This window comes from Colobus angolensis, unplaced genomic scaffold, assembly GCF_000951035.1.
Source record: "Colobus angolensis palliatus isolate OR3802 unplaced genomic scaffold, Cang.pa_1.0 Scaffold15, whole genome shotgun sequence".
NCBI lineage: Eukaryota > Metazoa > Chordata > Mammalia > Primates > Cercopithecidae > Colobus > Colobus angolensis.
The window spans coordinates 10,200,108-10,214,260 of NW_012114599.1; the positions used below are offsets into that span (position 1 = coordinate 10,200,108).

The 14,153-nt window shown below is 40.3% G+C and overlaps 1 protein-coding gene across 1 annotated transcript in view; it reads left to right on the forward strand.

The window, feature by feature from the left end:
• The first annotated feature begins 3,945 nt into the window (after window positions 1-3,945).
• The window catches only part of CDKL4 (cyclin-dependent kinase-like 4), a 55,163-nt gene continuing 44,955 nt past the window's right edge, over window positions 3,946-14,153 (forward strand). The window contains exons 1-2 of the mRNA XM_011935934.1: window positions 3,946-4,113; window positions 7,433-7,554. Of these exons, the coding sequence (XP_011791324.1) occupies window positions 3,946-4,113; window positions 7,433-7,554 (290 nt within the window). The remainder of the gene's footprint in view (window positions 4,114-7,432; window positions 7,555-14,153) is intronic.

The following is a 14,153-nucleotide window of genomic DNA, read 5'->3' on the forward strand; positions in this document are numbered from 1 at the left end:
TGCGCCACTACACTCCAGCCTGGGTGAAAAGTGAGACCCTGTCTCAAAAGAAAAATAATAGATGATAAAAATAAGGCTGGGTGCAGTGGCTCACTCCTGTTATCCCAGAACTTTGGGAGGCCGAGGCAGGCTGATGGCTTGGGCCCAGGAGTTCAAGACCAGCCCAGGCAATGGTAGAACTCTGTCTCTACAAAAATTACAAAAAATTAGCTGGGCGTGGTGATGAGCTCCTGTGATCCCAGCTACTAGGAAGGCTGAGATGGGAGGATCACCTCAGTCTGGGAGGTTGAGGCTGCAGTAAACTGTGATTAAGCCACTGCTCTCCAGCCTGGGTTACAGAGTGAGACCCTGTCTCAAAAATATATATATATTAAAAAATAAATAATACAAGTAAGAAACTGCTTTAATCACGTTCTACGTGGGAGGTCACTTAAAAACTCTGATTTTTTTTTTTTTTTTGAGATGGAGTCTCACTCTGTCACTCAGGCTGGAGTGCAGTGGCACAATCTCAGCTCACTGCAACCTCCACCTCCTGGGTTCAAGCAATTCTCTTATCTCAGCCTTCGGAGTAGCTGGGACTACAGGCACGTGCCACCATGCCTGGCTAATTTTTTGTAATTTAAGTAGAGATGGAGTTTCATCATGTTAGCCAGGATGGTCTTGATCCCCTGACCTCGTGATCCACCTGCCTCAGCCTCCCAAGTACTGGGATTACAGGCGTGAGCCACCGCACCCGGCTAGGCTTTGCTTTTCTGCCTAAGTTTGTAGAGTCCTCTGTCTTCTTGTTATATTGAAGGCATTGGATTTATGTGGTTTTATTTGTCCTGGTTGATTTGTATTGCTTTGTGGAAGATATATGAAGAGATTAGGTTTAGGCAGCAGTCACTGTCCTTGGCTACCTCAAAGCCCCCCACCATGTGTACCTTGACAAGCCATTTAGGCATAATGTGGAGCATGTTTGTGAACATTGGGTATGGACAGAGGATAAGAAAGAAGAGAAGGCCTTTGGTTTAGAATGTTCCAATTTTTAGATGATTCTGTCCATTCATGTAGAGCAGTTGGTCTGGATCTCAAATAAGAGAATAGGAATTACTGCCTCCAGAAACTCTGTTACAATCCTGGTAAGCTGGAATTAGAGCTGTAAATTCCAGAAAGGAATTTACAGAAATTGGTCTAATTCCAGCTTGCATACTCAGACTCATTTTCCATGAACATATAGTAGGGCTTTTGAAAACAGAAATATTGAGAGGTTATTAGGTGAGGTACTATTTTCTGGAGCTTTATTTTACTGTATTTAGCAGTTTGGTTGATGTAATTACGAGATCTAAATATTAGCCTGAGAAATAGTCGTTACTGAATCTGTTGAGAAAAAAGAAAAAACAGAAATCAATAGATCAAATCAACTACCTAGAGGGAAATAAGAAAATAATGCATAAATTAAAACTTCATTATTAAGCTTTTTGTCATATTTATAGTTTCCCCCAATAACTGTAGTACTTATCAAGTAGGTTAAATTAACAAATCTATACAGTTTTATACCAATAACTTTATCGCATTTTATTTTAGAGACATGGTCTCACTCTGTCACCCAGGAAGTAGTACAATGGTACAATCATAGCTCACTGTAACCTCAAACTCCTGGGCTCAAGTGACCTCCCACCTCAGCTTCCAAAAGTGTTGGGATTACAGGCATGAGCCAATGCTCCCGGCCAGATGCTAATAACTTTCTAAAGCAAATTCCCAGTTTCTCCTACTCTCTTTCCAGCCATCTATTACTATGCAAATGTATGCATGCTCACATCTAAATATCTTTAAAATAATAATACCTAGGTAAAAATACAGTATAACTAATAGGGTTTTCAGAACATAATCTGTGATGGATTTTCCATGTGTTACTTGAGTGTGTATGCTCGAATTTTCTTTCTTTAATAACAGAGAAAATCAAATTCATCCCCCCTTCCAAAAAAAAGCAGCACTGTAAAAAATAGTATGTCAGTAGTCGTTTTATCCAGGTAAACATTTTTCTCCATTGTATATTTTTATGGTGGCAAGTGGAAGTAGATGATTTCTTTCACCATTGAGATAATCTGTAGATGGAAAAGACAATATTATTAGAGAAGTTTTAAAAAATGTGTACTCATTTGAAACAAGAGAAATTGATAAGTAGTCAACTCTTTCACTTGACATTTTGTTAATACCAAGACCTGGATAAAGTGGTTCTTCGAATTATACATTCTTTTTGTTTGTTTGTTTTTGTTTTTGCTTTTAAGACGGAGTCTTGCTGTGTCGCACAGGCTGGAGTGCAGCGGTGCGCTCTCAGCTCACTGCAACCTCCACCTCCCGGGTTCAAGTGATTCTCCTGCCTCAGCCTCCCAAGTAGCTGGGATTGGAGGCCAGTGCCACCACACCCGGGTAATTTTTTGGTATTTTTAGTAGAGACAGGGTTTCACCATGTTGGCTAGGCTGGTCTTGAACTCCTGACCTCAGGTGATCCACCTGCCTCGGCCTCCCAAAGTGCTGGGATTACAAGCGTGAAGCACCATGCCTGGCTGAGTTATGCATCCTTTTGCACTTAACTGAGAGGCTGTGTAATGCAATGATTAAAATTGTGTTCTTTGAGATCTCACTGCCTGGGTTCTAATTCTGTATTACCTTCACTGTGTCTTTTCTTATCTGCATGATTAGATAAAAATAACACCTACTTCATAGAATATTAGTGCAGATTCTATGTAATTTGCATAGGACAATGTTAAATGCCATTATTATTGTAATTGTTATTAGGTTATATTAACAAGATTCTGCTGGATAAAGTGGGGTGGGGTTTTTGAGGCGAATTAGAATTTTTCTATTTTTAATTCTTAAACTGATTTATTTAAATATGTTGACCTTAGTCATCATTTAACATTTACTTCGGTCACCAAAGCATTCATTCAAGAATGGATGACACAAAACAGAAAAACCCAGTATTTCCATAGAAATCACTATAGATGTGAAAGAATTCATGAAGAATGAATGCTTTTTGTGTGCTTATTATTTTCTTTTGGGGCTAAGAACTTAAGAATCTGTTCTTCCATGAAAATAAAAGCTAGGAGCAATAAATGCCCTGAAAGGATTTTGTTATTGTTTTGACTTTTTGAGACAGTTGTTGCCCAGGCTGGAGTGCAATTACTGAATCTGCCCAATTTCAGCTGGGTTCAAGGGCCTCCTGAGTAGCTGGGATTACAGGTATGCGCCACCACACCTGGCTAATTTTGTATTTTTAGTAGAAATGGGATTTCTCCATGTTGGTCAGGCTGGTCTCAAACTCCCGACTTCAGGTGATCCGCCCACCTCGGCCTCCCAAAGTTTTGGGATTACAGGTGTGAGTCGCTGCGCCTGGCCTGTTTTTGTTTTTAAAGGCTGCTTTGTTCAATGATCCACGCTCCTTCTTCTCTCCACCAGGTGGAAGTATAGCACTTTTTGTACCATATCTTCTTATACAACGCCTCCTAGTCATTGTGTATGCACTTGGGTTAGAAGAGAAAAGATAAACAGCGTATTCCAGAGTATGAAATGTTCCTTCAGCTGGATTTTACAGCATTATATTTCGGTTATTTATTTGAGGATAATGAAAACAATAGATGGGATAAGTTTCTTTTCCACAAATTCTTTTAATTCAGCTGAGTTCAACATAGAACAATTGTCAGAAATAGCATATGAAATCTTTTGATGGGTGGAAGAACTGCAGAGGACTACACTAAGAAAATAATATCGAAATATTTTTAAGTGGATTTCCAATTAATTGATGAAAATAAACCTTTGGCATCTGGGCAAATTGGTTGTATATAACCTGTGAGAACATTGTCTTTTATAGCTTGATGAAGGCAAGTCTACCTTATTTTCCAGGTGTAACATTGTACTGCAAGTCAATCGATAACAGTACTAATTTAAGTCACTTCGGCTGTAATGCGGAAGTATGAAAAATTAGCTAAGATTGGAGAAGGCTCTTATGGGGTTGTATTCAAATGCAGAAACAAAACCTCTGGACAAGTAGTAGCTATTAAAAAATTTGTGGACTCTGAAGATGATCCTGTTGTTAAGAAAATAGCACTGAGAGAAATACGTATGTTGAAGGTAAGTTAACTTTATATATATGTAAAATATCATGGTATTGAGTGAAATATGCATGCTAAAATTATAAAGAATTTTAAAGTTATTTTTCCCCATTGGACTTAAATTCCTTTGTATCAGCACCTTTGGGTAATAAGTTGATTATCACTTTGGACTTTGGCCACTCTGATGTTGTCTGATGTGTATGAATGCAGCTACAGATTGTTATATTGAAAAGAACTTTTATTCTTGTTAGAAAATATCCTAAGTCCACTCACCCCCGTGTTTACACTTGCCCCCAACCTCGGCCCTCCTCTGGATGTCCCTCCAAATACTTCCCCGACCAACCAGCAACTGAAAGAGCACCTCCTGGCACAGAGAGTCAGTCCCACAGGACCGCACCAATGCCCTGGTAGGCATTGACATTCATTGGTTCCTGCCTGCACTGCACCCCAGGTTATTAGACATGCTGAATATCACCCCCAGTGACGTATACATTTTTTACATCAAGGTTTTTGTTATAATTGTTTTCACTCTGATAAGATTTGACATGTAAGATTCCTAAGTTCTCAATGTAAATTTTTTCTTACGCTAAAAATCTTACACTTTTAGAACTGTAAGCGACCTTAGACATGCTTCTTATCCAACACCCGTATTTTCCACAGAGGAAACGGAGGTCTGGGGCAGCACTTCTCAAATGTTAATAATGCGTTGGAGTCCCCGGGGACCTTGTTGAAATGCAGATTCTGAGTTGGGAGGTCTGGGGTGGGCCCGAGATTCTGCATTTCTGAGTGCGGAAGCTGCTGGTTTGTGGGCTACACATTACGTAACAAGACCCTGTGATTTCAAGGATATACAGGCAAACTTCATTTTTGACATGTCGTCTATTTTTAGAAAATCCCCAGAAATTCAGTTTGTAAGGGCGGGATAATAATTATAACTAATAATTATCATATTATCTCTCATTTTCAAATATTATTTCCCACAGATTTCCTCAACTAATACATACTAGGGTTTTGTTTGAAATACAACTTGATACGTAGAGTCTTCAGGAACATATCCATCATGATTTTTAAAAAAGTTCACTATTACCTCTCAGCCAGCAGAGGGCGCGCTGGTCAGCTCGCCAGCTCTGGCACCCTCACTGAGCTAAGCTGCAGAGCGGGTCTGAACCGGGCAGTGTGGCTTTCTAATAAAAATAATGCTTTTACCTGTCAGCCTCTCCCTCCCAAGTCTTCAGATCAAGTTAATGCCCAGGTGGTACCTTCTGCATTACAAGTGCCCCAACTTGAGAATGAGGCTGTAAGGTCAAAAGTAGCCTGATTTCTACTCAGCTTGGTCTCTGATGAAGGCCCTCAGAATGTCAGAATGTCCATCTTTCTGCTTTTGGTATGTTGTGTCCATGTATGCCCTGAATAGCTCCTTCTGTGATCAATCGACCTTACTTTCCTCACATAGTCCTGTTATTTAAATTGTGTTTGCCTCTCTCTCCTTACTACCTGTTTTTCTTTAGTCAAGTTACTGTTTTCCTGGGCTAGGTTAACTTCATTTGCAAAGGAGATATAAATTGCTGACCTACCCAAAGACAGGAGATTGGACCAGGTTTAACCTGGACATTGCATCAAGCTGTAGCATCTGTAAATCTTTTACTCCCCTAGTAGAGACCCTGCTTTGCTTCCATGCTGTGGTTTTACAGCAGCACAAAGCCACTGGCTTTTTAGATGACCTAGTCTCCTCCACTCTTTGCCTTTCTGCTGTTTTAGGTAGTGGAGCATATAGAAAACAAATTGGTTTGGTGCTTTGAGCTTTTCTTTTTTTTTCCGTTAGAGAGATGGGGTCTCAGTATGTTACTTAGGCTGATCTCGAACTCCTAGGCTCACACAATCGTCCTGCCTCAGCCTGGGCATATTTTTAATGTATAATGGATTCTCTTTTCCGATGCTGTTGGCAGCAGGCACACGGTTTTAGGGTGACATTTGCTTTGGTCAAGCCATGCTTATGTTAATAGATACTGAGGTAGAGGCATGCATCATAAGTCTCTGTACCTAAAACTTTCTACTGGGCCTGCTATTTGTTGAGCTTCTACTACATACAAAATGCTGTGTTCTCTCTATATATCTGGGTAAATGGTAGAGAGTGTGGAAAGTTGATTTGTCTACTACACTGGGAAAACAACAGGGAAGATGGGTTAGGAATAAGAGTGATCATGTATCCTAATTTGCCCAAGACAGTTCTGCTTTATAGTTTTGTCCCAGTGTCCTGCCTGGTTCACATCTCCTTTCCAAAGTGTCCTGGTGTGGCCAGGCCCAGTGACTCACACCTGTAATCCCAGCACTTTGGAAAGCCGAGGCAGATGGATCACTTGAGGTCAGGAGTTTGAGACCAGCCTGTCCAACACGGGGAAACCCCATCTCTACTAAAAATACGAAAATTAGCCAGGCATGGTAGCACGCACCTGTAGTCCCAGCTACTGTGAAGGCTGAGGCATGAGCATCACTTGAACCCAGGAGGCAGAGGTTGCAGTGAGCTGAGATGGCACCACTGCACTTCAGCCTGGGCGATAGAGCGAAGAGAAAAAAAAAAAGTGTCCTGGTGTGTATGCTAAATTATGTGGTCACCCTAGTTACAGGCAAAGTGACCATATGTGCTGGTTTACCTAGGATAGTCCTGGCTTCTACCCATTAGCCTAGTTTGGAGGATAAAATTTTATAATCGCTGTAGTGATAGTCTATCCTACCTAATCAGCATTTTCCCTTAGGTTTACAATATTAAACAGAGGCTGTGTTGTAAAATGCTTCAGTTTGGGAATAGAATTTAACACACAAAATATCTGTGCATAAGAGAGAATAACAGAATCAAAGAACAATACTGAAAATATAATAAGTAAATTTAAAACACAGACTAATTGTGGGGACTTCTAGAAGAGACAGTTTATTCCAATCTGGTGGTTAAGAACTAGTATTACTGGGAGCCAACACTAGAATCCAGACTGGATTTAAATCCATAAAATCCATGGCAATATGTAAGCTGAGTGAGTATTGATGATTTTTATAGTCCTTACTCAATAATTTCATTTCCTCAATTTTCTACTCAGGTTATTTTATGACTTGAATATATAGAATTTCCATAAAATATATAAAGTGTTTTTTGTTTTAGTGCAGTATTTTAAGTTACATACTTTACTTGCTATCACCAGAGAGATTCAAGCAGTTTTGTTACCACTTATTATAGGTACATTGGATGAATCTTAAATTTCTTCCAACTTTAAGTTTCTTTAAGGGGTCTGGGGAGACGCTTTTACTAGTAACAGAGCACTTAACCTTGCATTTCAATTCTTTCACAGCAATTAAAACATCCAAATATTGTGAATCTCATCGAGGTGTTCCGGAGAAGAAGGAAAACGCATTTAGTTTTTGAATACTGTGATCATACACTTTTAAATGAGCTGGAAAGAAACCCAAATGGGTAAGTAATCTGGAAACTGAAATTCCGTACAGCCAGTTCTCAGTTTCATTTTCTGTGAAATTAACCATGGCAGATTTCAAATCCCAGCCACAACTCCCCTCTCTACCCAAATGCATCTGGCTACCCCATCCAGTCTCAGTTAGGATGTCTTCAAAAGGCAAACAATGATTTACCTATAGGAGTTATAATTAGGAAGAAAAACCTACTGCAGATATAAAATAAAAATGAATTTGAGGCTGAATTGCATATTAGATTATCTCAATTCAAGGAATGAACCATGGTTTGATACTAGGAAGCCTATTAATGTAATTCACTAACAAGTTAAAGGATAAAAAATACATATAATTGATAAATTTGAAAATTTGAAATGTCAATAAACTCAACATCCTTTCCTGATGATTTTTTTTAAATCCCTTGCATCTAGGGTTAAAAGAATAGTCTCTTTTTTCTTTTCTTTTTTTTTTAGATGGAATCTCATTCTGTTGCCCAGACTAGAGTGCAATGGCATAATCTCAGCTCACTGCAAACTCCACCTCCTGGGTTCAAGCAATTCTCTTGCTTGAGAATTCTCAGCATCCCGAGTAGCTAGGATTACAGACGCCTGCCACCACACCCGGCTCATTTTTGTATTTTTACTAGAGATGGGGTTTCACTATCTTGGCCAGGCTGGTCTTGAACTCCTGACCTCATGATCCACCTGCCTCTGCTTCCCAAAGTGTTGGCACACACACCTCTCTTCAAATCAACTGCCAATTTTATACTCAATGGTAAAACTAAAAGAACTTTCATTAAAGTGAGGAAACAACACAAGGATGTCAGCTGTCACCACTATAATGTAACGTTGTTCTGAGAACTCTAGCCAATGTAATGTAATAAGAAAAGCAAATAAAACATAGCTTTTGGAAATGAAATAAAATTGTCATTATTTGCAAGATATTACTGATCTACAAACTCTAAGAGAACCACCTAAAGAGTTATTAAAACCAATAGAATTCAGTACAGTGACCCCTATAACACTACAAATTCCACATGCAAAAACTAACAGCCTTTGTATCAAACAGCACTTCAGAAAATCTAACAGAGAATGGCTGGGTGCAGTGTCTCGTGCCTGTAATCCCAGCACTTTGGGAGGCCGAGGCAGGTGAATCACTTGAACTCACGAGTTTGAGACCAGCCTGGCCAACACGGTGAACCCCCGTCTCTACTAAAAATATAAAAATTACCTAGTTATGGTGGCGGGCGCCTGTAGTACCAGCTAGTCGGGAGGCTGAGGTATGAGGATTGCTTGAACCCAGGAGGCGGAGGTTGCAGTGAGCTGAGATCACACCGCTGCACTCCTGCCTGGATGACAGAGCGAGACTGTCTCAAAAAAAAAAAAAAAAAAAAAAAAATACTAGTGGAGAAGGATCCCATTCAAATATTAACAACAACAAAAGTTTAGGAATAAAGATAAAGAGTTGTTCTGACTCTACATGAAGACAGCTACAAAACTGAGGTACATAAGGATTTTATTTAAATGAACATGCGTTTCTAGATGGAGATATTCATGATTATAAAAATATTGCCTCTACAGTTTATTTATTAAACAATTCTAATCAGAATACCAAAAGGTTTTTTTTGAAACTTAAAAAAGACTAAATTGAGAAAAAAGAGACTTTTAACTGTCAAATGTTAAATCACAGTGGTTTGAGAGACTCCCTTTGACAAAAAAGTACCATCAACAAAACTAAAAAAGAAATGAGATATTGGGCAAACTGTTTGCCAGAATTAATAAATTTTATATCTACCTATGCAGATTTTACAAATAACATTTTTTAAAAGGTTGACATCCAATTAATAAATATATTCATTCAAAAAAATCTTTCATAAATGTAGACTGCACCCAGCCAGTGCTAAGGCTACAGCACTGAACAAAGCACACACAGAAAAGGAGCCTCACCTTACCTTCCAGTGAATGTGGAAAGCAAATCATTAAAAAAGAGAAGGAGGCTGGGTGCAGTGGCTTATGCCTGTAATCCCAGCCCTTCGGGAGGCTGAGGCGGGTGGATCAGTTGAGCTCTGGAGTTCAAGACCAGTCTGGCCAACATGGCGAAACCCATCTCTACAAAAACTACAAAAATTAACATAGCCTCTCGTCCCGGCTAGTTGGGAGGCTGAGGTGGAAAGATCACTTGAGCTCAAGAAGTGGAGGCTGCAGTGAGCGGAGATCACGCCACTGCATTCTAACGTGGGTAACAGAGTGAGACCCCATCTCACTGAAGACAGAAGTCTTCAAAAAACAAAGAGAGAGAGAAGGAAATGACCAGTACACCTAAGAAAACATGCTTATCCTTCCCCATTAATCAAGGAAATTCAAAACTTTTTAGCAAGGTACCATTTCTCATCTATTACATTTGGCAAAGATTTTTCAAAATTTATTATACTCGGTCTTATCAGCAGTCAGGGAATCAGACCTCCTCATTCATGGCTGGAGAGAGTGCCATTAGGAGGGCAATTTGGCAATACATATGAAAAAAATTTAACTGTTTTCATCCTTTGATCAAGAGATTCCATTTAGAGAAATTTATAGTAAGAAAATAATCAGATCAGGGCAAAAAGTTATGCATATGAATGTTCAATACTTCATTATTTATAACAAAAATATTGGACTCCCCTAATTTTCCAATAGTAAAGAATTGATTACAGGCATTTTAGTATATCCATCCATACAACAGTACAATATGCAGCCAGTCCATTAGAGAGCATGCTTCAGAACAATGGTTCATGTTCTGAGGAAATGTTCCTGGGATGATATATGAAAAAATGAGATAACACGCTAGAATGTTAAGTATAATTAAAAATTAGAGTTTTCTCAATATTCTGTAAATGCATATATATATATTACTTTTAAAATAAAAATTAATATAAAGACAATTAAAATGGTATATTAATTCATAGATCAGTTTTATTCTGCACTAAATAGGATGTTTTATGTTGACTTAGAAGACTGATATGTTCAGCCGGTCTATAAATTAATTTATAAATTAACATACATTTTCATGAAGTTAAAAATTTATGCTTACTTCATATATTGTTCAAGGCCCTGAGACTGTTATAAAACATTCAATGCATACGCCAGTTTGATTGAACTGAACATCTTTCTCTTCCCTACTTGTATCCTAAGCTTTCCTGTCTGTAAACTTAGCTCATGTTCTTCTCATTTTAATCTAGAAGGTTCTAGTCTTTTTCACCTTCACGGTCTTTATCATAACCTTTATTTATTTATTTATTTTGAGACACAGTCTCACACTGTCGCCAGGCTGGAGGGCAGTGGGGCAATCTCGGCTCACTGCAGCCTCTACCTCCTGGGCTCAAGCAGTCCTCCCACCCCAGCCTCCCAAATAGCTGAGACTACAGGGACCTGCTACCACACCCGGCTAATTTTTGTATTTTTAGTAGAGACAGGGTTTCGCCATGTTGGCCAGGCTGGTCTCGAACTCCTGACCTCAGGTGATCCACCTGCCTCGGCCTCCTAAAGGGCTGAGATTACAGGCGTGAGCCCTTGCACCTGGCCTATCATAATCTTTAAAATGTGAAATCCTAGATATTTGTAACATGTCTAAGTTTCCTTCATCTGGATGGAATTGCTTCCTTCCCTTGAATCCCTATGGAATTTTATTTTCATCCCTGTTATGGTACTTGGTACTTACTACCATATATGTTTTTATGTGCAAACTCTCTCTCACTAGAGTATAAGTTTTTTGAGGGCATACTTCATGTCTCATTGATCTTAATGGCTTCCTCATGCCTAGCATTCTTTCGCTCAAAAAATATTTCATGGAGCATTTTACACTGGTGCAGAGGATACAGTTACAATGGCACAATCCTGCCCTCAAGAAGCTTAAAATGTGATGAAGAGACAGATATTGAAAGTAATAACTACAAATGCTTACGTTGATTGGGTTAATGCTGATGCAAGGGATGCACAAGAGAAGCAACACCAACATCTATTGACCCTGGGAAGTGAGGGAGATTCTGTAGACAAGGCAGCATTTGGGTTTTGAAAAGGAAGAGGAGTTGGCCAGATGGACACCCCTGGAAGAATGCACAGACACAAGAAAGAGCAAGGCATGTTCAAGCAACTCCTCTGTTGAATATGTTTTGCAGTGCCAAGGACCTCTGAACCATCCCGCTTTGCACTTTTAAGTTTTACAAATGTGCTTAGCACTGCTAGTGTTCAGTAGTGCTTTGGGTCAGCCCTGAGACTTCAATCTATTATACATGGAGTAATGCAAATAGGAACAATCTAGAATATGCTACTCTTTTATGAAATGCTGGGTACTTCTAGATAACAATGATTAATTTAAAGCATTCATCTACTTGTACTCCTTTCCTAAAATCTACTTAAATAATAGGCAAGAGAGTATTTGTAAAGGCCTAAGTCCAGTGAATACCAAACAGAGATAAACAACTAGCTAGTGTGCATACCAAGCCTCTTGGACTACCGTTGATTGAGGGAAACGTGTAGGAGAAATAACTGGTGTGTGGGCATAAGATCAATGTGGCCGGGCGCGGTGGCTCACGCCTGTAATCCCAGCACTTTGGGAGGCCAAGATGGGCGGATCACGAGGTCAGGAGATCGAGAGCATCCTGGCTTACATGGTGAAACCCTGTATGTACTAAAAAACACAAAAAAATTAGCCGGGTGTGGTGGCAGGCACCTGTAGTCCCAGCTACTCAGGAGGCTGAGGCAGGAGAATGACGTGAACCCGGGAGATGGAGCTTGCAGTGAGCCAAGATCGCACCACTGCACTCCAGACTGGGTGACAGAGCTAGACTCCGTCTCAAAAAAAAAAAAAAGATCATCTCTGTAGTGAATGTGGATTGAGCCATGGGATGGTGAGATAATGAAGGGACCCAATGACTAAATTATAGCATAAAGAAGAATTGGGCCAGGCGCAGTGGCTCATGCCTGTAATCCCAGCACTTTGGGAGGCCAAGGAGGGCAGATCACCTGAGGTCAGGAATTCAAGACCAGCCTGGCCAACATGGTGAAACCCCCATCTCTACTAAAAATACAAAATTAGCCAGATGTGGTGGTACACACCTGTAGTCCCAGCTACTTAGGAGGCTGAGGCAGGAGAATCGCTTGAACCCGGGAGGCAGAGATTGCAGTGAGCCGATATTGCACCACTGCACTCCAGCCTGGGCAACAGACTGGAACTCTGTCTCAAAAAAAAAAAAAAAAAAAAGAGTTGGGCTGGACACGATGGCTCACACCTGTAATTTCAGCACTTTGGGAGGCCAAGGCAGGCAGATCATTTGAAGTCAGGAGTTCAAGAGCAGCCTGGCCAACATGGTAAAACTACATCTCTACTAAAAATACCCAAAAATGAGCTAGGCGTGGTGGTGTGCCCTTATAGTCCCTATAGTCCCAGCTACTCAGGAGGCTGAGGCAGGAGAATCGCTTCAATATGGGAGGTGGAGGTTTCAGTGAGCCAGGATCATGCCACTGCACTCAAGCCTGGGCAACAGAGCGAGACTCCATCTAAAAAAAAAAAGAAAAGCAAAAGAAAAAGGGAGTTTTTGTCACAGTGAAGTAAGGTGGTGAAAGTGTACTGCTTTCCCTGCCAGATGAAGGCTTCTCTACTTACTGGATAGAGAAAAAAGCATTTGTTACATCAATAGATGCATCCAAAGTAGTGAGGCTGTATTGGATTTGCTCCAGTAGAGAAACTGTATGTATAAGAGTGGCTACAATTGGCATCATCTGATTAAAGTGATAATCTATTCTCATTCTCTAAGATTCATTTTTTTTTCTACAAAGCCCAATAGTAAGTTAAATGGGATAGTGATAGGAAGTATCACTCCTGTCAACAGGGAGGATTTCCCTAAACTGCTATTGCGCTACACATGATAGAATAATCCTGCCATCAAGAAGTTTAAAATCTGGCTGGTGCAGTGGTTCACAGCTGTAATCCTAGCACTTTGAGAGGCCGAGGCAGGTGAATCATCTGAGGTCAGGAGTTCTAGACCAGCCTGACCAACATGGTGAAACCCCGTCTCTACTAAAAATACAAAAATTAGCCAGGTGTGGTGGTGGGTGCCTATAATCCCAACTACTTGGGAGGCTGAGGCAGGAGAATCGCTTGAACCTGGGAGGCAGAGCTTGCAGTGAGCCGAGATCACTGCACTCCAGCCTGGGCAACAAGAACAAAACTCCATCAAAAAAAAAAAGAAGTTTAAAGTCTGATGAAGAATCAGATTACAAGGGAACAATTATAGATTATTATAGTGTTACAACTACTACATGGGTTTATAAAACTGTAGCTGTCCATTTCTGACTGGTGACAACACACGATGTACATTGGTAAATTAAACTTGGATTTCTTTATCAGTTAATTGAGCATAGAAATTTACCATAAGGTGGGCTGGGCGCGGTGGCTCACGCCTGTAATCCCAGCACTTTGGGAGGCCGAGGTGGGCAGATCACGAGGTCAGGAGATGGAGACCATCCTGGCTTACACAGTGAAACCCCATCTCTACTAAAAATACAAAAAAATTAGCCAGGCGTAGCGGCGGGCGCCTGTAGTCCCAGCTATGCGGGAGGCTGAGGCAGG